We start from the raw sequence: 27,904 nt of genomic DNA on the forward strand, positions 1-27,904 counted from the left end.
AACTCTTAAGAAATCTTTTAATTGAATCAAATTAATAAATAGCTTTTGTTATTTTAATTATATAATTTAAATTCGCCAAGACAAAAAATATCGAAGCAAAGAAATAACGTTAATTTAATAACTATAAATTGTGTAAATAACAAAGAAATAAAAGTGACATCTTTTACTTGGCTCTTCCTAATTACTGTGATTAGCACTATATATCACTCCATGAGCTGTCGGAATTATAATTTTAATTGGCATAATTTATCGCAGTTATGTAGAGTTTGGTCCCATTATGGAATTATATAACATGTAAAACTATATATTGTCATTTGGAAGTCGGTTGTTGAAGTCAAAAGTACTAGTGTCAAATTGGGATACTTATGAAAAACATTTTCGAACATTTATAAAACTGACTTCAAATTTCATAATTTTCAAATCTATTTGTCTCTCTCCTGTTGGTATATTTTAGGAAAAACTTAGTTTTATCCAAACCGATGTCAATGTAATCGAGATAAAAAATGATCGAAAATTTATATATATATCAGATCAAAAACCAAAAAGTTTCTTCATGAAACATCTTTCGATATCTGATTTCCTAAAATGACAGTTCGTCGTTTCAAACGAATAAACTTACGAATAACAAGAACCGAATAGAAGCATTGCTTCGAGTATTATATCGCATATTTGTTTCTTCCTTCAGTAAAACGCACCGATTAAGCGCGCTGCGATCTAAATAACGGTAATAGTTAGTGAATGGAAGCTCGATATGAAAAACAAATATTTAAATCTGCGCCGGTTCGACATAATTAGCTGGTAGCATGCCGTGTCGCCCCGTACGTTGCACCAATCCGGTCATCCAGCCTTCATCTACAGCTGTACAGTTGACAATCAAATCGCCGTCGCAGAAACTCACTTCATCAAGATCTTGAGCCTCATAGTCATACATCGCTCTGTACACTCTCTGCAATAGGATAAAAAAAGACATAAAATTATATAGCAGATATCATACATTTGGAGAACTTTTCTATTTCTTTTACATTAATATTTATACTTTATTTTTCTTTTAATTATTTGAAGTATTTATTTAAAAAATTTACTTTGTGCAACAAATCAATATTTTCTCATAAAATCATATGTCATAATTTTTATATTCAAATAAATAATTCAAGACATAATAAACAATATATGCGATGTAATTAAAAAGATATTTACCCCAACATTGGGGGGCGGTGGCGGCGGTTGATGTTGAAGTTGATGCTGATTATTGTTTATTGTTGTGGCTGGCGTTAACGATCCGTAATATTCGTTTACTGGATCGATGTCAGCAACCGAGCCGATTTTTCGTGTCGGTGGATTCGTCACTGCAATATGTCATATTTTTTCATGTATAAAACATGTAATTTGCAAATAATTTTCTACATTTATATAAATGCTTAATTTGTTTTGTTATAAACATCCTTTCATTCTCATTAATAACTATTGTTATTTGGCGCAATCTGTCGACCTATTAAAATTATTCCAAAGTTTTAATAATAAGTAAACCACAATGAAACCCACAAAAAGATGATTAAAATGATAGGCAGCTTTCTATTTCCCCAACAAGATGAACGTAGCGATGTCGCAACGATTAATTCTAGTGCAAAGTGCTTCGATTTGCAAGTACTGATTTGGCTTTGTTCTGAATGAATCGCGTGAAATGACAATATGCAGGCATAATGATGAAGACACAAAGGAGGATTTAAATCTGACAAGCGGTGATAAAATTTTCAAACGACATTACAATCCAAGATCGTAATAACTCTGGCGTCTTACAGTAGGAATGCATTGTTTATTACATATAAGAATATAAGATCAAATAAAAATCTGATCTATTAAAACCAGTTATGTATATTTATGCTACAAGCATGTTCATTTTACGTACAATTGTAGAATGCAAAAGATTGAATAAAGTCATCAAATAATCTATATATCATTGTAATAATTCCCTCTTCATGTTCATCCTTTTCTCACATATCTCACAATTATTTATATATATATATATATATATATATATATATATATATATATATATATAATTAAAAAATATAAAATTATTCGTGAGTAATTTAAAGTAATTCACGGAATATTCAAAGTGAATCTCTTATTATTATTATTATTATTATTATTACATTGTCTCAAAATATTTCTTCGATAAATGTTAGAATGTGATTTAGATATTCTTGAATGTAATTCGTATAACAATAATAATTATTATATTAACAATTATTATATTATTAATTAAAAAATGTTATGTAATATATTATATTAAATAATATAGAATATGTATATTATTCTATATTGTAATGAAATATAATAGTCATGCAACGTCCATATAGCGAATAGTTGCAGCGATTCTAGTCGCGAAGATCAACGCACCTGGTCCCTTGTCACTTGTGTAAATGACAGTGGTGGCAGCTTGCCTTGCGGAATAAGGACTCGGCCTCGCTTCGCTAAGGGGATCGTAATCAGCGATCCTACCTGGTGTCCTTTGCACCGGCGAATTCGCCGTTCTTGGAGGCGGCGGATTGGCGTTTAAACTCGATGCAGGGGCGATCGTACCGTCTGTGTACTCTACATATTCTATATCAACAATGCACAAGAAAAGCGATAGGTTCAACAAGAAGCGACAATCTATCTATTATGAACGGCGAGTGTGTGTAATGGATACTGAAAAGAAAATAATTCGATACGTGTCAATTCTTCATCCATTTGCATTTTATGTTCTCGTTTTCGTTTTTAGTTGGTTGAGCAGCAATGTATTAAATGCATTCATAATTGTCGTAATTACTTTTATTATATGAATTTTTAAAAAAATATGAATTTAATGAATAAATGAGAGAAATGTACATTAATATGTAAGTAAAGATTATTATCACAAATAATAATGCACACATAACATATAATTTGCAGTTTAATGATTACACATATATTGCTACGTCATCATTAATTAAATTATTATTAATTAAAATGAGTTTAAAATGAAGAAATAGTTAGCTTACATTATACAATTAAGTCTGCGAGAGAAACATGATTATTGAGAGGGTGATTTATATAATGAAATAATAAAAATTAAAAATTCCAGGGCCAATAATACGAGCTAATTACTAAGGTCTAAATAAAATAAATACATATAATAATAAATTCGTTTAATAAAAAACAAAAACGTTTCGACTTTACTTAGTCTTCTTCAGTAAGAAATATAAAGTGCCGCATAGAGATAAAGAAATCATAAGTATAAAAAGAAACAATCGTTAGAGCGCTATAAATAAATAAAAAGAAGCCAATAAGAACCCCTGCAAAAGAACATGTTCCGGCAGCACAACAAATGAGTGACCCGGAGTTATTATATGTATTTATTTTATTTAGACCTTAGTAATTAGCTCGTATTATTGGCCCTGGAATTTTTAATTTTTATTATTGCTTTGCAACACACGAGCAGTATTAATATTATTATTGTTGTAATTTTCGTTTTATATAATGAAGTTAGATAATTTTAATGTATAAATTGTGAAACATATTGATACATAAAAACGGAGGAAAAAAGTATTTCTAATTTAATGAAATCACATTTTACAAATCACATTTTGATCAGTAACATTTTCCCAATGATAATCTGCTTAAAATCACGATCAAGCATCAAAATAGCAAGTTTATGATTAAGTGTGTGACAAAGTTGTACCTAGAGATTATTATTATTATAATCCATATCTAATGATTTACTACGAAACAATAATATAAAATAATACCAAAAACATAATATACGGCAATTATATTTTTTATATTACAAATAAATTAAAGAAATACATTGTAACAACAAAAAAAGAAGACATGTGGTTGTATTTATCATTTACCTATTTGTTCACCATTTTCTCCCGTCATTGTCCTCTTTTGCTCCATGATCGCCTTCTTCTCGAGCTCACCATGATAAGCAACATTCGAGATTATCTTACTATTCTGCTTGATTCTGAGAGTCTCTGGATCGTCTGCTACCTGCGTAAATTTTCCTTTCGCCTTCTCGAATTCAGCGTGGTATTTCACATTACTCTGTATTTTCGTGTTCTCCGCAATACGCTTCAATTCCGGTGTCTCTGCCATCGTGGTGGCTTTGGCTTTTGGTATGTGTCTATAATAAAAAGAATTATAAATCTTGTTATTAAGAAAGTTACAAAAAATTACAAAAATTTCTTTATTTAAATCTGAAATATAGAACGAATTTATTTCGCAAAATATTCAAAAATCAAATTTTTGTCAAATAAAGAAATTCTACTTCAAGTCACTTCAAGTTTAAAATGTTGTTCCTTATTTTCAATACACCCGTTATGTCGTATTTCAGATGAGTTTCTTATTTCTCTCTCTTTCTTTCTTTAGCGAGAATATCACGCATATTTAAGCCTTTTACATAGATTCCCCCGGCGGACTTCCTCTACAAAGGAAACATAGAGATTCACTGAATAATGCAAGTTCCAAGTGAACGACAAGCGGTCAACGACGTCACTCTTATCATGAACATCCTCTCTGTGCACTATGTCGATTATAATAGGCGCGGGAAGGAAAACGATATAAAGCGAACTTATGTTCCTCGGAGATTATGCGACTGTACCCGAAAAGTTTGTTTTTTTTTCATCTCCTACATCGTGTACAAGGTGAACAGTAAACTATAATGTGTATTCACGCACATGATAACGATATTTGCATTTCTGCTGCTATCGTCATTACTCCGTAAGAGCAACGTTATCTATGATTACGTTGTTCTTATGGAGAAACTTACATCTGCTGGAAATTAAATACGTGGATTTTATGTAAATAATCATGGCCTTGCTAGAAATTTTTCTCTAAATTAATTTCGATTATTTTTAAAGAAAATTTTCAGATGTATAATTAACTTTCGTTCGATAATATAAAATTTTTTTCTTGCTTTTGTATTGTATCTCCAATCGTACAAACTTCTTGAAATAATATATAATAATTAATAATTATAATATATAATATTAATATATAATAATTATAATAATATATTATAAATAATAATTATAATATATTATTAATAATATATTAATATATTAAAATAATATATTATATTAATTATAATAATAGTAATATTTAATTAATATTATAGTAATAATAATATTTAAACATATATATATATATATATATATATATATATATATATATATATATATATATATATATATATATATATATATATATATATGAAAAATGTAGATGATTGTAGAATCATAATGGTTTATCTCGATAACAATTTTAAACTATTATTCAATAAAACTAACCATTATTTATTTCTTATTTTGGAGCACTTTAAGCGTATATTTTGATCATGTTGCAATTATGAAAATATTAATTGGGCGGATAAAAGTTACACATATTTATTATAAACCGTTAACATTTACCTCGTTAAATTAAACGTGCATAAGTAAGTTATTTTAAGCAACGCGAGCGAGTAATTTACCTTTCACGTATAAAACGCCATATACGATGTGAATTAGAATAGGGGGAAATTAATAATCGACCGGTAATCAGTTGAGTGAAATTCGATAGAAACTTTCTGGCCGGCAACTCGAGCGATTTAATTGCGGTGGAGGTAACTATCCGGTGCCTATGAAACGAGATAGAAATCGATGCCTGAATGCATAATCATATACATGGACTTGCAGTAAATGAGAATGCGTTGAATGACATGCGTGAATGTATATCGACAAAGAATCGCGTTTATAAAAACACTGATACTGACGCAACATCCAAGGAAGTACTTTGCATTGTATTAATAGAAATTACGCGCGAACCTGTATTACTTGTTACTACTTTCTACTATGGTCCACGTATTAATAAACATAATATAAATTTTAATGTAAGAGATTAAAACGAAAAATACTACTTCCTCATTGAAAACAAATTAAATCAGATCGCACAACTAATAATCTTTTTCTCAAAAAAATCTCTTGAAAATTATGTTAAGGACTAAAATTTTTTGATGTGACACTAATTAGTCAATATATATTTTGTATGACCGTCAGAGACACACGTGTCACATAAACGTCACAAGGTGGATTATGTAAATCGGCTTTAACGCACTTTGTACGTATTAACTAATTTTGTCTTGTGGACACGCGCGAGACATAATTGAGATTTGTGTCACAACTTCGTTTCCCATATACGATGCCTACGCGTTGTCTCACCCGGTAATTGTGCTATGCGATTACGTAATGTGCCGGTGCATAGTGTGTACGAATAATAGGCATGCAACTCCCGTCTCTCTTTGTCCGGAGAAGCCGAAGGATAGCCATTGTTCCGCGAAAAAGAATTGCTCTGTCGACCTGATGCGTATTTGAGTTCTTCGAATTTAACATGGAAAAAAAAGAAACAAATATAAAAATAATGTTGAGAAAAAAAAACAACATGAGTCAAGAGAACAGCTGTAAACGAGGAAAATTGGAAAACAATGGGTCTTGCGTGTCTTCCCATGCGATTGTACATATTTCTGATTGTTACATGCTAGATGTAAATAATAACATAATAGGTATATATGTATATAATAAGAAAACTCTGCGAATTTTTCAAATGATACATTGCAAATAAAAATATAACGAAAAGATTATAATTGAAAACTAGTTAGCGGAATGAAACATACGAAAGAAAACTCGTGTTTCCAAATGTCAAATATTTTTTCTCTCTATAATGTTGCGTTTAATAATAAAAACTAAATTCTTGCAAGGATTACATGATGCATAACGTGTAATATATTTAAAAAATATTGTTAACACATTAAAAGAATGTAATATTAAAAAGTTAGAATTTTTAAGTAATTTAACTTGTGTATGTCCTCAAAATTATTAAAAACAATTATTAAATAAATTATTAAAAACAATTCTGAATCAAGATATATATCAGCGATATTTTTATCTCAAAATCGGATATATTCTTTTTTCAAAATGCTATATTTTTAAATTTTAATTTCGATTGCAAATAAAATTATTGTTATCGCAAGCAAATATAAAAAAATATATATATATATATATTTAATTATAATTATTTATATTAAAAAAAAATAATTTATTAATAAAATTGATATAGGTGATTTGCAAATCTTTTTCCCATGAGATCTTTTCTCATTATTGGCTATATATATGTATAGTGACAACGATATAACATGCGACGATATGATTCATCGAATCATTTAACTATCTATATATATGCACAAGTACAGCAATGACTAATCTCTTATTAAATGCTTGTCTATCTACTTAACTATGACATATGTTCGTAATATTTTATTGAATTCCATTTACGCATTCAACACATATCTTAAGCAAAAAACGTGGGAGTTTGATGCAAATGAGAAAAAGATATGCGATTCATATAAAATAAAAATATAAAACATTTCATAAGAATGTGGGTTTAAAACGCTTCAAGGCATTCGTGAAATCATCTGATGTATGCAATATATCCTTTTATTGAAGCAAAAAAAGTTACTAATTTTATTTGAGTATAATCGGATTTAATGCAATGCGCAATAGATATGTTAATACATATGTGTATGGGTGTATCTCATATATTCCTTCAAATACAATAAACTTAATTATTGTTCATGGACAACATCGTGTGTAAATAAGCGACTAATATTCCACGTCGGGCAATGCAAATTTATGCAAGTAACATCCTTCCTACACGTGATAAGATACGATTCATTGTTTAGCCAAACTTCTTACCTGTTTACATAATGCGACACTGCACACCCACACATGTTCGATTTATCAAATATTACGTATATACGTGAATGCAACTAATATACCGGAGCAGATAACATCTGTTGCACTTGGTTATCGTGCCGATCAAATAACAGAGAGAACAACAAGAAGAACAACAAGATAATATTGATAAATTTATAACATTGATAAGCGTATAAAACATTATACACTAAATTATATCAGACACATTAAATATATTAATAATATAGCTTAAAGACATCATTATTTTTCAATCTGATGTAACGAATAATAAATTTAAACATGTTTTTTCTATGATTTATAAAATTCAGAATCTTTATATGTTTCTTAATAATTTGATTTTTATCTTTAATTATCATAATAATTTCATAGATTGATTATAACTTTGTTAGAAGAGAAAGGAATTTAAAAAATATAAATTTAACATTATTTTTTTATTTTCTATTTCCTTCCTTTGTAAATTTTTATAATTAGATGTGCTATTGATAAATTTGCAATACTTGCGATTGAAATGTGAATTGATTTATTATATAAAAAATCAGAAATATTTTATTATTTTTTCTAGACTTTTTAGTATTTTTTATTGAATTTAAAAATAAGTCAAAGATTTGTATACTTCCCGAGTAGAAATTCAATCATTTTTTAGCTAGTAACTGGCCAGGAATCCTAGTCACTAGCTAGTTTTTGGCCAATTTAACTAGCCAGAAACTAACAGGTTTGGGCGACGCATGCTTCGTCAATAACTGGACAGTAAAATTAGTCAGTTCCTGACCAATTTTACTGTCCAGTTATTTCTGAGTACAAGATTTTGACCAGTATCAAAGAAAATGTACAATTGTACATTTTCTATTTTTAAAGTTTTTTAATAGCAATTTTCAATACAAACGAAAATAGAATAATGATATTATAATGTCGGAGAATTCAAAACCGCAGTGCATTTTTGTAATCACGAAAGCAATTACAATTACATTACACCAATGCGCAATAATGTTCGGAAAGTTTCGCGCAATAACTTGCTCCACTGGGAGAAATTTCTCAGGGTGGGTCTATTGGATTCCGTTACTGCGGTTAAATCTCAGATGGCTTCGGTATTTGCCGCTCGTCAATCGTTACGACAAAGCGAAGCCGTATCTTTGTCCACATTCTAGAAATTCTCACGAAGGCCGAGACAAAAGAGCATGAAAATCCTTAAGAAAAAATGATCTTCCTCGCTTCCTTGTTTAAAAATATCATGAAATTTTATTCCTTTCTTCTCCAATATATTATTGTGCGGATATGAAAAGTGCTGTGAATTTAAAATATATAATTATCACAGAAAAAAATAAGTGTCAAATCAAAACTTATATACTTAAACTAACGCGTTCATTGTTTCGTATATACGCAACAATTTATAATCTTCTTAGCAGAATTTAATAATTTTAAATTTCAACAATATTATAGTCTTATTTTAATATTGTAATTGTCATCTCAAGAATATATAATTATTTAATTCTACTTTAAGAAAATTATAATCTTTGATTTAAAAATGTTATTTTCTATCTAATATTGTTTCTTTTCCATTCAAGAAAATTAAATCTTAAATCATAAGAATATATTTTTCATTGAACTATATAAAACGGCTTCGTTCAAGTAAGCAATTATTCAAGCAATTCTATTTTTCTTTAGTTAACGCAATATAATCTCATTTCAAGATTTCCATGCTAAATATATTTTCAAAACAAGAATGTCCTTTTTTCTGTGTATTAAGATATAATTTATTATCTATTAATATAAAACTATTAAAGAGAAGATTTGTGTCGTTTTCCTAAAAATAGATACAATCTTCTCTCGATAATTGAAATTTGTATGTAAAAATGTTTACACAATCGTAATTTATATAATTATATTACATTAGAGAAAAAAAATAGAAAATTGAAATTATTAAATCTTGACAAAAGTGAATGCTTATTGTTCGATATAAAATCATGTCTGCTCGATTAAGAAATAAGGCGAATCATAATTAATAATTACTTTATCATTTAATTAACTGTGGGAAAAAATTATACACTTGTAAGCAAGCATATTATTTGTACATTTGATTAGGCATCTTGCTTGCAAAATGTTAGCCTTTTAAAAAGATATTATTTTTCTCACAACAGATTACTTCATAAAAAGTTCAGCTTTCGAGAGAACCTAACAACGTAATGTAAAACAATAAAAAATTGCTTATTGGGATATATTACCTCGAAATTTATACAAAAATATTTATAAAGATAATAATCACGTATGTTTTGAATATATTTGCTTTTAATTGCCTAATCTCTCAAAAATATCTCGATTTGGAATTTTTGATATCTTTCAATAACAAAAAAATACACGCTATCATGTTGAAAAGAATCTAACGAGACTTTCTTTTCGCGGATTTCGTACAAGATTTATGCAGAATATCACATATATTCGCTTTCGATGCTGCGCTAGAAATTCACATGCATATCGCTTGCTCATTCCCAATTCGCCTCGTGCGATTCGCATGAATCGCGCGTTACGCATAATGGATGCGAACGTTAGTGATTTATTTTTAATCGCGGAGATTTCCAATGAGAGAGCGATGCATGTGACGCACCGTGTGTTGCACATATCGAACACGGACTTATAAAATTTCATATGCCCGTACTCTCGAGCGACGATGGAGCCCGAGAGATGGGTGCATTGTGGGACAAGGTCGGTTCAACGCAGCCACGCAGACAAGCCACGCTAGGCTGGGCACCCCCCTTTACGACTAGCTGTTAAATTGTTCGAAGCTAAAAGTGCGGTGTGACAGGCGGCGGAGTTTCCTGTTCCATCTGCGCGACATCGGGGCAAATGACTCCTAAACGCGATCCAATATAGATGCATTATATATATCATTTTTCATTAAGCATTGATATAAATAAAAATAAAAATTTAATAAAAAATCTGAAGCTATAATATAAATAAAACATGACAAAAAAGCACATACGTTTCTATAATTCAGCAATGACATAATTTTAGTTGTTTTAGCTTCTTCTAAAAATTAATGTACATGCCAAATTTAAAGATGAGTACATGCTTTTTGTATATCCGATGTAATATCCTTATATGAAACAGGAAAAATATTGCTAATTTGCAATTGAATACACGCACAACATGCCATGTGTGCGACATAAATGTGCCACATCCTCTAAATAGGAAAGAATGTCGTCGAGGGAAGTGAATCATTCGCGGTGAACCGATGACGGTCACGGATGATATCATATGTACGATTTTATTAAAATTTGGAAGAATAACACGCGCGCGTGTGAATACATAAAAGTTCAAGAAAATCTTAAGGAAACAGAATAATAAAGTATTTTTAAAAAATCATACTTGTCTTTTAATTGGACGTAATAATCTTACATTAATTTTTAAGACTTAGCATTAAAAAATCTGAGACAAAAATAAGCTTCTAATAAAAATTCCACTGAAATAAAATATATTTTTGCGCTCAGAATAACATGGTAAACTAAAGTCGTCGTATGAAGAAAGAACGCAAATGTTGAAGAAAAGGCGAAGATTAAAAAGAAGACGCATAAAGTTCTCGCACATGTTCTCTTTTGCTATCCGGTAAAGCGCTTAATTCGATATATATGTATAGAGTATCAGCGCACATGTACATATGTCAAGAAACAGAGAACTTGTAACACGTGTTCATTTAATCGTAATGTTATATCCGTAAAGAGATTTCCATTTTATTTAATTCGCTTTTTTTTCGATAATCTCGAGACAATGACCAATCCGCACTTTCAAGTTAATCTCAAAACCGTGTTAACTGCATTTATAACAAGTTAATCCAAGTACAAATGTATATAACAAAAATAGAAATACGTAAGAATTAATGAGATAAAAATGTTTGCTATTATTATACATATTTAATACAATTACATTTGTTCAACAATACAATATATATACATGTCTCTGGGGAAATTGGATATATATGTAATTCATCAATTCATTAAATTTATTTGAAATAAAAAAAGATGAATATATAATTATATGTAACACTTTATTTTATATATAATGTTCAGTAGTTATTATTCAAAAATTTGAAGTAATTGATGAATAATAATTAAAGCACAGCTGAATATGAGGCCGTATTAGAAATATAGGAGCAAAAAACGATGAGTGAATTAAAACTGATTGCAATAGAGGCAAGATAATGAGCGCGAGAAATAAAATTATGGCCGTAAGGAAGGGATAAAGCAAGCAGACGAATGAATGAATCTCACAACTCACACGTGTTCTGCCTTGCTTATTTAATGCATCGTCTGATTCGACACGCATCGCTGACACATATCCGTTGTAATTGAGGAATACGAAATTCTCCCGATGAGACATTATTCGTATTGCGCCATTGACTTCGTTAACTTTGTACTCATTTCCTCTGATTGGTTTCAAGGAAAATGTAATGTCTCGAGCAGACAAATTCAGCAGATAAATACAATCCCTTCTTTTTACTTTTTGTATTTTTTTGTAGGTTTTTTAAACAATAAAATATAGAAATATGCAACATGCATAAAAGAATATATATAACCAAAATAAATTATCATAAACTCAAATCATTTTAATTGAACAAATGCTTGGAACTTGAAATTTAATAATCCATGTGTGCAAATATTAAAAAGCAAACTATTTAAATTATTAAAAGTTATTCCGAAATTTCTAAATAAAAATTTTATACTGCTTATAAGATCAATTTTAAATTATAAGCATTAATATCCTGTTCTTGATAGTCTTCTAACCATATGTATGCATATACGGCTATTTTATAATGGATCAAATAATTTTCTCTTGGCGGTTGCATTTATCTTTTTCTTTTAAATATTTCAGATGACGCTTTCTCGTCGAAGAGAAAGGAGCAAAACGTCTCGAGCGAATTATTTGTCATTACGCAGCATATTAAGCGCCATATAAGAGTAGAAATGTGCACGTAAGAAGAGAGAGAGATGCAGATTCGAATCGCGACTCGAAGATTTCGTCATCGCGATGTACAACGGAATACTGTACGAGTCATGGATGCATCTTTCGATGCAACGTGGCATACTAATATGAAGATGAAAGCAGAGAGAAGCTGCAACAGGTCTGATTACCATCGAAAAGAAATTATGACAAAATTAATTCCGAAAATTATATTCGGATGATCTATTGGTGTTTTATTAAATTTTATCTCTATCAAGATCAAGAAAAGATTTTAAAATATCCAAAACATTCATCGCAATCTTTATTTATAGTTTTTGTAAATTTGATTTATCTTGAATCCAATAAATATATTTGAGTATCTCTTAGAATAAAATAATTTTTTAATATAGTTGGTAATTTCTTCAAACTTTCATGAAGTCTGTATTTAAATTTTAAAAAATTTTATTTTTTTAACAGATAAGAGCAATAAAAAATGTTTCCATTGTCTACACATCAATTATATAAAAAAATAATTACAAAATAAACTGTTAGGAGACTATCGCAAGAAAACGTTAAAACTTCGCACGTTTCTTCTCAGAATCTCCTATTGCTCAGAAAAAGAATTAATATTCGTCGAGGCCACAAAATTAACCACAACGCCAAGTCAATTTTATTATGTCTCCCGACGAGTCTAATTATTTATAGACTATATGATGAATTTTTACGTAATTCATGTTTAATATTTGCTCTTAATTAAATGCAATTATATATATCTGTATATAGCTTCTTGTACAATATATACATTTTTTACTGTCTTATCTGATAAAATGTTTAAAAATCGCAATCTTTTTTAAAGCTTGTACTTAAAGCAATACTCATATAATATAATAAAAAACGTATAATTAATCAGACTTTAATATCACCGCAAAATAGTTATAATTATTATTTGTTTTGCTAAAATAATAAATGGATGACTGTCTCGCGAGATGAAATTTTTTATAACCATTCTTATTAACATCCTGCTGATAATCCGATGCTTCGTCATATTCCTCAAAATAAGCAGTGGACTTATTTTCCTGTTATGACGAAGCAATTTAATCATGAAAAACAGTAATATCCATCACTCGATAATACTAATTAGAATCTACAAAATTATAACTCTTCTGAATTATGTTCACATTATACTTTGTATCGAGTTATAAGATCAAGTGGAGAATAAAAGTATTCGAGGTAAAAAACAAAAACTGGTTCTCGGTATTGCTTATTACATTTCTTTGATCAAGCATGATCTTTCATTCAGCTGCATTATATCCAGTTTTAAATGTCTTCTTTGAAAGTACGCGTTTGTAACTCTATCTTTAATAGATGTTTATCTGTTATATGTTTATATATATAATATCGTTATCAACAAGAAAGTTTCTAGTTTTAGAATCTTCATTGGATTATAAAATGAAAAAAAGGAAAATGTCTTACATTCTCAAATGTATGTCAAATAATACATATAATATATCATCGTTTCCAAGTTTCTTTATTTAAACGAAAACGCATTAAATTTGCGAGTCACGTGCAAAATATCGCTGTAGAAGATAACTCTAGAGCCTAGAAAATAATATCTATTCTGCGCGGTAAGAGTTACACGAGCAAAATCTGAGACGTCAGCTTATGTAAAATATTACTATTACGCTACCGGCGACGTGTGTAAAAGGACGCACGCGCCTGTTTAAAAGTCCTTGGATGTGGATTTTAAAAGGAGAATCCTCCAGCAGAGAGAAGGCGTGACTGTCGTGTATTATCCCCGCAAGAGACCGCAAGGACCGCGCTCGCTTTCGCCGCGTCGACACGCCTGGCATGCGTTTAACTATCAACGATTTGCGATCCGGCCACTATTCCGCTTTCACGTTCCTCTCGAGTCCTCTGCTCGAGTTCCTCTCTATTGTTTACCGGATATTAAACGTCGCGTTATTATAACGCATGCACGTCAGACAGAGAAATCTGCGAAGCAGCGTGCATTAGCATCACTAATATCAATGCTTTGCTTCTATTCGCATGAGTATTAAACGAGTTGAGAATTGCATGCGTGGATCTTAAATAAATACTTTATGCGATAATTCTCTGAATTATACAAAGAAGATATTTATGACTTTTGCTGTGTACTTTCTCTCGTTGTTGGATAATAAATTAGAATAATTTGCGCATTGTTACTTAATTTAAGAACAAGGATAGAAATGATATGAAAAATTAGAAATAAGAGAAAAAATAAATATTAAAATTTTGTGAAAATAGCTACACAAATTTGTGAAATTAATATCTCGAAATGTGAATTTTTACAAAATTAATGTATGACATTCGATTATACATATTTGTCTATAATTCATTATTTCTCCACCTCAGTAAAAAATTAAAAATAATAAAAATATTAAAAAATAAATATTAAAAAATATTAAAAATAATAAAAATATTTAAAAAAAATTAATTAAAAAATTGAACAAACTATCACTATGGACAATCGAATGCCATATCAATTTCGTAAAAATTCGCATTTCGGGCTAACTTCACAGATCTTACAATTAGCTACACAACATGTATAATCAAGATCTACTATAATGTAGAACGTGAAATACTACATGTAAGAAACAAACTCGTTTATGCTTATCATTAGTTCTTTTTTTTTCTTCAGATAATAGTTCTCGCTAGCAAGTATTAAGTTACATTATATCGCAACTAAAGTTACATAAGGCAATTTGTTATGTGACACAAAAAAAAGAGAAACACGACACAATTCAGTTCGTAACACCGCCAGTAATTTTCATGGGTCAACTTTCTTCTTGCAATAAAGTGGAACGTGGATTTCGTCAGAGGGACAAGAGATACACAATCACATGGAAGGTGGGAATCAAGTACGAAGATACATAATATTTTACTTACGCCTCGCAATATGGCTGTTTGTTGAAACCTTTGTATGTTCGCATATTCAGGGTCATACCGCAGCCCTGGCACTTGAAACATTGCTTGTGCCATATCTGTAACAAGGAAACGATGTTATTAACATTCCATATCGATTTGTCAGTCTTACACTGTTGCGAAACAAACAGCACAGAAAGACGAAAAAAAAAAGAAATAAAAAGAATAAAATATATAATACAGTTGCACACTTCGAATTTCGATTAATACAAAATGCATATTCATTATATGATTCACGATCTGATATTGTATATATGCAGCATTTCATCTTTAATGCTTTCAACAATTACACTGATAAATGTTAAATAAATATTTTTTCTAACATAAAGAATTATCTTTAACAATCTTGTTATAAGAATATTCTATTTAGTTTTGCACATTTCTCATTTTTAAGAATTTGTAATAAAATTCAAAAATAAAAATAATTTTATAAAATTTAATTGCAATAAATAAAACATCGACATAAATAATGATTAACATCATTAACGATGATAATAGTAACGACAATAATAATTTGCATTTTTATTCGAATTGTATTATGAATTTTGTCAATATCTTATATTATCAATACGAAAACAATACGATTTTTTAAATGAATAATCGCATATTAGTCTAACGTGGACAATTATCACCGACGTAATCTTTTAATGAGATACATACAATTTAATTATTAAAAGTAATAATTATCATGCTAATTATAAGAGATGAAACTATTATTATATTAATAGTTTTTAATATAATAAAAAATAAATTTTATTGAAAATTTCTGTCTATTAATCAGTGCACATCGAAAATATTATTTGATCAAATTATTCACAGATCGTGAGAATCCTCAAATTGATATTAATAATTATGTATAATAAGGAATATATATATATATATATATATATATATATATATATTTGTATATCATAAAGTTATTTTGCGATCAAGATAAAATAATTACTAATACAAAACAAAAATATAGAAAAAAAATTAATTATTCTGCTCCGAGCAAAGATAAATGAAAAGAAAAAGATTTCCTAGCAATTTTCCTACAGGTAGAGAAAGGATGATCTTTGTGACTTCTTATTAGCCCCCAATAACTCCATAAATCACTAGTAATGACGTTTTGTTTCGAAAGATAATCATATGCTAATAATAATGCACTTCGGATTGATTCGCGAAGTTTACGAGCCGATAAGGGTAAGAAATATAATTTTTTAATATCCGAGATAAGATTCTGCAGACGGGTTAATGGTATATATTAAAAGTGCAATTATTATAATCTCTCTCGTTCTTAAAGACAAAGAGGCTGAGCGATATTTAGTTAAATCTTGAAGTGACTTTCAGCCTTGCTGCATTGTACTCGATATATTATTGATAAATAGATTCCATGGCATTCACGTATTATAATGCAATACGAGTCAAATACATCTGCTATAATCTAACAACTGTGCGTAATTCTTTTATAATCTTATTTATAAATATTAAGCAATGTTAAAACGCTTCAAATAATACTAAACAATGTAAGACTATAGAAGCGTATGGTAAAATTAGGTTATCAGATGTATGGTAAGATTAGGTCTTATCTTTCTGATTTGTTTTTTGCAACTTTTAATCCTAGATTTAACAATATATATATTCCATTAAAATTTTTCTAACGAGCTGAATATCAATACTGCATGATACTCGCGGCAAATTTTACATTTTATTTAATAATCAATATTAAAATTCGATAAATATATTTTATAGCATACATTTCTGTTTTTTATTATATAAATTTGCAAATTTAGATATAATACAAAATTTTTATTTCTCAATTTTTTAGGATATTATAAAATCTTTTTTAATTTTATTATCATAATTATTTGTTCAAAACAGTGTATATCAGAGAAAAATTACAAAACTAAAATATTAGCATATTAATTGTTTAAATTTGTTACATTTTTGTAATTTTTCTATTATATTTTTTTCGATGTCTCTTTCACTACAATATTATTTCGAAGCATCTTTAATTGTGCTCAGTTTAGATTTAAATCGACATAAAGTTATTGTTATAAAATCTATTATTATATAATTACAATGTAATTCTTTGTTGCAAATATATGGATTTAGAGATCCGTCGTAATAAGTTATTTTAACCGGACGAAGAACATATACGTACGATTTTTATTCACCGTATCAACGGCTATATATTAAGTTAATCTGCACAATCAAAGATCATCATAGTTATATCGAGAGCTTCAACAATCGGCAAGGCCGTTCTCAGGAATCGACAAAGGTTACACATCACCAAAGAAAGAAATCACCGACAGTTCGATCTTAATGATCTAGACATAAAATGACTAATCATTACCAAAATGAGTCAACTTTGAAACTTCTTTATTAGGTCCTATGTTAGAGAATAAAAGAATTAATTTCAAGCTATTTGATATCTTTTTGAACAATAACAAAATAAATTAGTACAATGAAAATATGAGAGTTGTATAATATTTAAGAATTTCGGAGAAATCACTTGGAAAGATATTCACTAGTTATGCTTCCATTACATTTTACAATCGCAAACAGCCCGCGATTTTCTCATAGGATTTCCTCTCTTGCAAAATAGCAAACAGGAAACTGAAAGGTACAGCGCAACATGTACATACATTTTAACGATCCTTTCAAAAGACGCATATAAGAGAACAATCGCGGGAGCAAAGTGAATCCATAAAACGATCTCATGAGAGAACACTAAATTAGACTTCATAAATAACAATAGTCATATTGGACAATTTTCTCGTTTTTTGAAAAATTATCTAAAAAAAAGACATTTGCCATAGATACATCAATATAAAATAATTCTTTATATTAAAATAACCTCAGTTAATCAATTATGCAATAATCGAACTTCAGCATTTATCTGATTTTAAAGAACCGGAATATAATCGACAAATAAATGCGCCTTTAATCGTGTCAATATATTGCAACATCAAAACGTTGCAAGGAGAACAGAGAGTTTCACTGGACAAAATTCTTGCTCTTAATTTCAGAAAGTATCGGCGAATAGCCGTGTATTAAATAAAACATCGGAGGAATTTCTTTTTTTCATGAAGCACGGCACGAATTGATTTCTAGACGGTGCGTAGACCAGGTCACCAATGTCAATTCATGAAACGATGCCGGAATGCGGTCGGTGATGAATGCAGCGGTGCTTTATTCTTATAATGCAATCGCAGCAAAACATGTATATATTGTATTATTAAATGTACTGTATTATTAAACTCGAACCATGCTTGTAATTAGAATAATTTCATGTTTTATCATTCGTTTATACGTTGCAAATAAGTTTTAGCACAATAAAAAAAAATACAATTTATATAAAAAAATTAAATGTTATTTGGAAATCTATAAATATTCTTATAAAACGAAGCAAATTATAATTTGTTAAATGAAATTTATTTCAATAATTCTGTTTAGAAAAAAAAAAAGGATATGTGAGGTGCGAAAATAGATTTTTGTCTAAAAATTCAAGAAGAATAGTGTTTAAATCAGAACTGTCATCAACAGAGAAAGTTCAGTTACATAGTGAATTGTCGAGTAAGTGGCAGTCAGTAGAACAATGACAATCGGATGATGATCTTAGATAACCTTTTTAACGAGTTAAATATCAGACGTTAGGTTTATAGCAGAAATACGAGTATAAATTACACTCTATTTAATATAATTGATAACAATTGTAATCATTATAATTGAATTAAACACAAAAATATTCCGTTTCACTTGGTAAATGCATAAAGAATAAGAAATTTATATCAATTGTTATTTTAAAAAATTATTCGAATGTCGCATATTTTCATAAATCAGAATCGATCAGAATCAATCTAAAAGATACTAATTTAACAAAAAAATGTTTAATTTATGATCATAAATTAAAATAAAAAATTGAAATACACGTTATTTAAAAACAAAAAATCGGGATATAAATTGTAACTGTTATATTGTATAATCTCACTTTAAAATATCAAATGTAAAATATTAAATCATAGTCTCATTTGAATCACTCATCTGAAATTTTTGTCTAATTAGAATTCACATATTATCGGAAAGTAATTGCATTAACAGAGTATGTTAGATTGTTTCATATTCTTCGCTTATTAGTGTGATTTTTGACAGGACACACATTGCGATGTTACTATGTATATTAAAATTAAATCATGCGTGCACACATATCACATTTACAAAAAATAAGATTATTATATTGAATGTAAGGATAATCCCGTTTTTCTCGTGCGTTTAGGAAATAATACATTCTGAGAATTCTGTATGTAGTCATTATATTTACACCTTTACAATCAAATGAGAAATAACCGGATGCTACATCGCATCGTTGGCATAGCAGGAATTTAATGACTGAAAACCAGTGGATCTAGAAAAGAGTCACTAATCGGATTACAGATAATTAAACGCAAAAAGCATTATGATATAATGAATAAATGGAAAATCAAGCGCTTGACAACAATGACAATATCATAAAAATATAAAATATATTTAGAATATTATCATCTCTTTATCAAGAATGTGAATAAACCGATAATTCCATATAAAATTTGACTCTGTCAAGAAATACACACATATATCCATGGAATAATTCGTCGCGATTTTCTTAAACGATAAGAAAGCAACAGATTAAGATCGACCTCTCTCTCGTCTGTTATAATCTATATCTATGTACAATTAAATTACAATAAATTACCATCAGAGAATTTGACCAAATAATGACGATTGCATTAAATATATATACATTTCCATTAATAAAATTAAAAATCACTTTTAAATCTCCGAAATGTCTCTACCCAAAAAAATTTTGTTTGATCCATATTTTATATATATTAAAAAACCGCAATTTTAATTTGATGTATTTCTCTCTACAGATAATAATATATATTGATAATCAAAGTGATAATTAGTTTTTAATCAAATATTCTGTGTATATGTATACAGGGTGTTAGGAAATTCAACCGACAAATTTTCAGAGATTGTCGGGGGCACCATAAGAATCATTTTTTGCAAATGAACCTGGGGTCGGAAACGTATCATTACATCGCTATAGCATACGGAGTGTTCGAAAGAGTCGGGACCTCGAAATATCACAAAAAATAGAAGTTTTACAAAAAATTGTTTCAAACAAAAGTTGTAGGGTGTAAAAAGGTCTATTTACTGGCGCCATGTGTTTGACCTTGGATGGCATCGCCAAGGTCACGACAAGGCTACCTTGAATTTTTGAAATGGAACCCTCCACTTTTGATTGCATATTCACCCTACAACTTTTGTTTGAAACAATTTTTTGTAAAACTTCTATTTTTTGTGATATTTCGAGGTCCCAACTCTTTCGAACACTCCGTATGTCGTAGCGATGTAATGACACGTTTCCGACCCCAGGTTCATTTGCAAAAAATGATTCTTATGGTACCCCCGACAACCTCTGAAAATTTGTCGGTTGAATTTCCGAACACCCTGTATATGTATGTTGATAATGTACATACATACATACATACATATAATAGTTAAAGTAAATTTAAAAGCGATATTGAAATTGCAGAATTTTTAATAATCTCAAAAGAATATATTTCTTTTAAGAAAGTAGTAAGATATGTTAAAAAAATATGTTAAAAACACTAGCCCAAAAGATCATGCTTGAGATAATAACAATTATTTATAATTAAAAAACATATTCCTATCATATACAAGAAAAAAGAGAAAAGAAAAATTATTTTTCGTTAATGGGATGTAAATTAATCGCTAATTCATAAAGACGCGCATAAAATACAAATTAAATACGTAGAGAAGTAAAAATAATGATAAATAATAAAAAAATAAGAAAAAATAAAAATAAAAAAATTGAAACCTTTAATAAATTTCGGTCTGAAGTATTTTATCTATTTTTTATTCAGCCTCACAATTTTTTTACTCGATTCATTCTTTTTTTAAATTTTAATAAGTATTTTTACAGTATTATGCTAACAAACGAGAAAATGTACAAGAATGTATATTAATAGAAACAATATAAATTAATATTTGATTATAAAATATTATACATAGAATTATTCATACAACAAAAGGAGTAAAACGTGTTTTAAATGAATTGCTCGTTTAAAAAAATAAATCAAAACGTAGAATTGAAATTATAGATTCGTCTGAGAATAAAAAAATTAATTGAAAAGAACATTCTGATCCCAACAGGCGCTAAATCATTGAAAAGTAACGCAAAGAAAGAGAAAAACAAAAAATATCGACTAGCGTATAACTAGTTCTCACTCGACTCATTGTCAGAGAGAGACCAGTTGAATACGAGCATTTTCCTTCATTAAAGCCTTTCCCCTTTATCTCTTGTGTCTTTAATTCTTGTGCCTGTTGGTCGTATAACTTAATACATCTTGTCTCAATATCTCTTCATATCGTGCCGCACTCTTCCATTTGTTTTTTTTCCTTCTCTCTCTTCGAGAAAACGGGAGAAACATAGTTACAACTCGCAACCGCAATTTCATAAAACATCGAGAACATGCGATAGCAACAGGCATAAACTCTAGCGTAAACAAGATCTACAAAGAGAATCGCAAAGAATACATAAATCGTTTTATAAGAAATCTTACACTGAGAAAAATTGTTTGATTAACCAACAAGACGTATATGGTGGAAAGCATTTTTTAAATCAAGCAGAATTTCTAGTTTATTTCACGATAAAACTCGATTTTTTATGATTAGAACTTTAGACTTTATTATAAGGATTTGGTTAGTATTTTCTAGTTAATCGGAAAAAAATATAATCGCCACTTTTTCATTGTACGTTGTCTTGAATGATATGTATGCACATATATATGTATGTTAAATAGTTTTTAATATTCTGTATTATGTATAAATAAATATTAAATATATGTACGAAGTCATTAAAAGTTACATATTTAAAAAAATGAATAATATTCAAGCAATTTATTCAAAATCGAGAAAATTTAATTGACAAAAAAACAGAAAATCTAAAGGCTCATTATATCATTAAAATATTAATTGAAATTAATTAAGTTTTGTCAATATGTGTAAAAAAATATAAAAGCTTCACGCAAAGCAAGTTTCCTTTTATTTCGCTTGTGGAAAGAGCAATAAAATCAATAAAATGCGATAAATGCATGCTGCATGCGAGAGAATTTAGAAAACTAACGTGGCAATTGTGTGGCTCGATACGCATCCAAATTTAGGATCCTGACTTCCTCTCAAATCCCCGAAGCTCGTTTTCCAACGCGGAACGCCGCCCACATGATTTAAGCCCCGTTAACTCGCTCATAGCGAGTTTTATTAACCCTCTAGTACAGAGCAGTATAAATAAGATGTGCTTAAAACATCGTCTATACGTTTATTTTTACATCAAAGATACCTTATTAAGTATTATATTCAAAATATTCGCCTCTTCTTCATCTATTCTATCTATACATATGCCCTCTTTCAAGGTTGAATTATTTAAAATATATTATAATAATACTTATTCTTGGAACTACATATTTATAAAATACATGAATATGCTCAGAATTATATGGAAACCGTTTTAGAATGAAGAGAATTCTTAAAAATCGACTAATATCTTATATTCATCTATCTTATATTCAAAACGTGGATTAAGATTGTTAATAAATAATATAAAAGTCTCAGTCGATGTTTTAGTTAAATATATCTAATATAGATGCATAAAAATTTTTTTCTTGGATAGAATAATTTAATAGAAAAATTACTTAATATTATTATTAAATTAGAAATTCTTTAAATGCAATGATATGCAAAGAGTTTCTTTCTTTTTCTCCTCTTTCCCTCTCTTTTTTTCTTTCTACATGTAGAGAGACTGCTTGCTCATATCGGTCATTCAACGTAAGGATAAAGGAGACGAAGAATATCACGGCGAGTGGAACTGAGGACGACTCAGTGAGCGGAACTAAACGAGAACGGTACATCCTGTAATCTATCGTAGAAAAAGTTTTGATCCGCTATAATGCGCTAATTTTCTTAACATCTTGGCAACAACTGCCAGAAAAAATTAAATGATGAACTGTGTAATAATAAATAAATAACAAAGCTTTTATATATGACTCATTATTTTTATGTGAGAGGCCTTTTAAACAAATTATCTTTCATTAAATGTGATTTTTTACCATAAAATCATGCTTATTTTACATAATCTTATGTTTATATATTGTGACAATAGCAACAAGCATAGCTAATTTTTAAAATCTACACATAATTATTTTTAATAATTTTTGTTTAAATAATAGTACTATTAAAAATAAAAAAGACTGCTACGAATATTGTAAGTAAATTCATGACATTTTTTTTTAAATTAAATATTTTACACTTTACATAGATAAGTTTGTATTTATAAATTATATTTAAACGAGATAGAACTCCAAGATATTAATACCGTAAGATTGGAATAAAAAATTTTTATAATCAGTTGACTTAATTTCAGATTCCTACGAGGTCGTTCGCAAGAATGAGTCGGATAAATTATAGCACAGCGAATAGAAGTAAACGGGAGTTACACACCATGGTCTTTTATGATAAAAACATATGGCACGACTAGCAAGGATTCGAGCAGAACACGTTCATGTTTTGAACAAAATGCGAATCATAATTCTAGAATTTCAAGGTTTATCCGCCACTAAAGCGGAAGTTGACATAAAAAAAAGTAAAGTAAAAAAGTGAGTGTCATATTCTTCTACTTGAATGGCGTTTAAAACGAGGTAAAAATTCCAACAAGAATTATATTTTAAATAATATTTGCAAACAAATTTAAATGAGAATAAATATTATCATTAAATTTCCGTCATTTTTTGATCTAAAAATTATTTGAGAAAAACCACACAAAATATACTTCGCTAATACATACAACTTATTTGTTTCAAAATAAATTTATGTAACGATAATAGTATGTAAATGTAATGCTGATATTTTTCAATTAATATTCGCGAAACATCGTTACTTGCAACGTGCAGAATGCACATCTTATGAATTTAAAAAATACAGAAATATTTTAAAAGAAAAATTCTATAAATAAAAAAGTATAAAAAATTATGTAAATGTATGAGTATTCCTAGTTTTATCCTGACGTCTCTAGATATTGTTTCTTATTATTATTCCTTCTAAGGAATCTTGTCATCTTTTCTTGCCTATATAATTTGCTATGTGATGAAATATAATAAAGGATAAAATTATGTCGTGCAATTATAACTATTAAATTCTTCGCAATCTAAATTTCTAGATACCACAGAGTTATAACGTTGAGTCAAATCATTGCAATCGGTATGCGAACGGTACATTCTGCATGTTCTCCCACTCCGTTTATCCATCTCTCGAAAAATGCTCGTACCCGTTTTCCATGCGCCACGAGCACAATATTACATTCGACTATGATTGAAAAAGAAAATCCTTATAAACGATAAATTGTGTATCATGTTATCGTTAAAAAACACGAAATCATATTTAATGAGAACGCAATTTGAGACTTATTGACATTTATTTAATTCATATAAATAGCCAACTTTATATATAAAATATTTTAAAATTTATTAAATACATATATATGTTCTCTCAATAAATTTAAAAAACTTTAAATCTAGTTTAATATTAATTTAAATGCGAAAGCTAAATTCTTTCAGATGATCTTAACATTATTATGTTTATCACTTTACAGATAGCAATAAATGAAATGAACATTACAAAACGAGTTATCGAAAAAGAGAGAAGAAGAGAGAGAGAGAGATTCGAGTTTCGAAAGCAGCTGAAGTGCGTGCAATCGAACGAGATGTTCATCCTGTCTTATCTTCTCGTCTTTATCTCCGACTTCTTTATTTATTACGCTAGAAACAGTTATTCGCTGTTATTTTTTTACTCGGACAAAAATATAATTCCCATGTAGAAAATATCATGCATATAATTATCCAACTAAACTCGTGTTTCTTTTGCTCAATGTGCAAAAAAAAAATGACTACCCGATAATAATATTATTATTCGAGAAATGAGAGAATTAAAACACTTGATACTAAATATAATTGACACTTTTATCTCTATTTAATTTTTTTGTTCGATTTGATCATTGATGGAAAATATAATAATTTTATCGTTAAATAGATGCACGAATCTGACAATTTTTAGAATATACTGACGCAATTCAATTCGAATCTGTTATAATTTATAATACATATATTCTCATCCTCGTGGAAAACTTCATCTCACAATCCTTTCTACAAATGTCAAACATCTCGTTTTCGTCATCTTGTTTTCGTGAAAACGGCGCGCGAACAAAAATACCCGACTCCTTTTTCAATTTCATCCGTTTGAGATTCACGAGATATTAATTGGCATTAAATCAAACAACTTTTCTAGACCATGTAACAAGCCTAGTCGTTCGCTCGAGTCGCGTCATGTCGCGGCGCAACAAGTAGACGACTCCCTTCGGCGAGCGTGGAGCGTTCCGCAGCGTTAAACACGCGTGCATCACACACACACGCACGCACGCACGCACGCACGACGGAGAGAGACCGACACAGCGCGAAGGTCGCCGAGCCCTTCTCAATGGAACGGTACATCTCTCCCGCAATGGTCAGCTCTCTTTCTCTCTCCATCTCTCTGTTTCTGTCCATTTCCCTTTGTGTATCTCTCTCTCTCTCTCTCTTTCTCTGTCACTCTCGCTCCTCGTTTCTCGAGAAAAGCGCTTCCTCGAAGATCAGGCTCGAGAGAGGATTCGAATTCTTCTCGATCGCGATGAACAAGGATAAAGTGATCGAAGCTTACGTACCTTGTCGAGGCATTTGAGCTCCTCGATCGGATAGACCGTCTTCTCGCAGCGAGCGCACGTCTTGCTCATCTTTCTCTCCTCTTCCTCGTCTCGCCGCACGCTCTATCTCTTCCCTCTCCTCTCTTGTGTGTATGTTCACCACCACTCGCGCACTTTGGTCTGCTTTTCCGCGGATATTATGCACGCGTCTCGTCTAGATCCCTATTCCTCGATAAGCACACACGCGCGTACGCATGTATACGTATGTACGGCGGGGAGGAGTCGGTATTTGCACGTGCGTGATATATATGTACACACTAGCGACACATCCGAAGGCGAGCGGACTGCTGGATACGAAACCGCCTGCTCGAATCGTTGGCGCCTACTTATGCTCGCGAAAATTCGGCGGGAAAAACACCGCGACCGTGCTTCCCGATTGACCGTCGACGGTGGCTTCCAACGCACTGCTCGTTCCTCGCTCCTTCCCCGAGCTCTCCCGCCCACTCTTTATTCTGTTCGCGCGAGACGCACGGAAATTTAGCGGAAAAGCTTCCCTCGAGCTCGCACGGGCGCCAGCCGCATCAACCGCACTGCCCTCTCGTCCTCTCGCCTAGCCACAAAAAACCGTCAACTGACAGCTATGGCGGATCGCACTACACTAGTCAATATGGCGATTTGTCGTGTACTGCGTACTGCGAATGTGCGAATGCTGCGTCACGTGATATTGCTCGAACGCGCAAGCGCGAGACTCAGGACCGGCGCGATCATCTCTGGTATCACGTGATAGTTTTGAAGTTAAAGAAAATACGTAAAACTTTTTTAAATATTTCTTTAAAATTTCTCATTTCTTATATTCATTCTTTTGATCACGTGGAAAGTAATAAATTATTGCAGAAGTATCACGCAATTTTGATTATATATCTGACCAAAGATCAATCTTGAAGAAAAATCATATAATCGAATCAAGAAATTGTTTGAAAAAATGTCGGAATCATTTAAATCCTTACGTATTAGATTATATCAATAAAATGGAGCATTTCTTAAAAATTTCTCATTTCTTATATTCATTCTTTTGATCACGTGGAAAGTAATAAATTATTGCAGAAATATCGCAATTTTGATTATATATCTGACCAAAGATCAATCTTGAAGAAAAATCACATAATCGAATGAAGAAATTGTTTGAAAAAATGCCGGAATCATTTAAATTCCTACGTATTAGATTATATCAATAAAATGGAACATTTCTTAAAAATTTCTCATTTCTTATATTCATTCTTTTGATCACGTGGAAAGTAATAAATTATTGCAGAAATATCACGCAATTTTGATTATATATCTGACCAAAGATCAATCTTGAAGAAAAATCATATAATCGAATCAAGAAATTGTTTGAAAAAATGTCGGAATCATTTAAATCCTTACGTATTAGATTATATCAATAAAATGGAGCATTTCTTAAAAATTT

The 27,904-nt window shown here is 29.8% G+C and overlaps 1 protein-coding gene across 2 annotated transcripts; it reads right to left on the reverse strand.

Annotated features, from left to right (window-relative positions):
• Positions 1-27,108, reverse strand: LOC145961828 (LIM and SH3 domain protein F42H10.3-like). 2 transcript variants are annotated; one of them, XM_083082307.1, is made up of 6 exons: positions 26,458-27,108; positions 15,624-15,718; positions 3,876-4,147; positions 2,401-2,604; positions 1,198-1,346; positions 1-946 (listed from the first exon to the last, which is right to left on the reverse strand). In XM_083082307.1, exons 1-6 carry the CDS (start codon positions 26,524-26,526, stop codon positions 767-769), a joined length of 969 nt encoding a protein of 322 aa, XP_082938433.1. In that variant the 5' UTR covers positions 26,527-27,108; the 3' UTR covers positions 1-766. The 2 variants fall into 2 exon arrangements, with proteins under 2 accessions (XP_082938433.1, XP_082938434.1); XM_083082308.1 differs by lacking the exon at positions 2,401-2,604.
• Positions 27,109-27,904: the final 796 nt, after the last annotated feature.

This window comes from Camponotus vicinus, unplaced genomic scaffold (genome assembly GCF_025532165.1).
Source record: "Camponotus vicinus isolate PSW18456_S1 unplaced genomic scaffold, iyCamVici1.0 SCAF_11, whole genome shotgun sequence".
In the NCBI taxonomy this organism is placed as follows: domain Eukaryota; kingdom Metazoa; phylum Arthropoda; class Insecta; order Hymenoptera; family Formicidae; genus Camponotus; species Camponotus vicinus.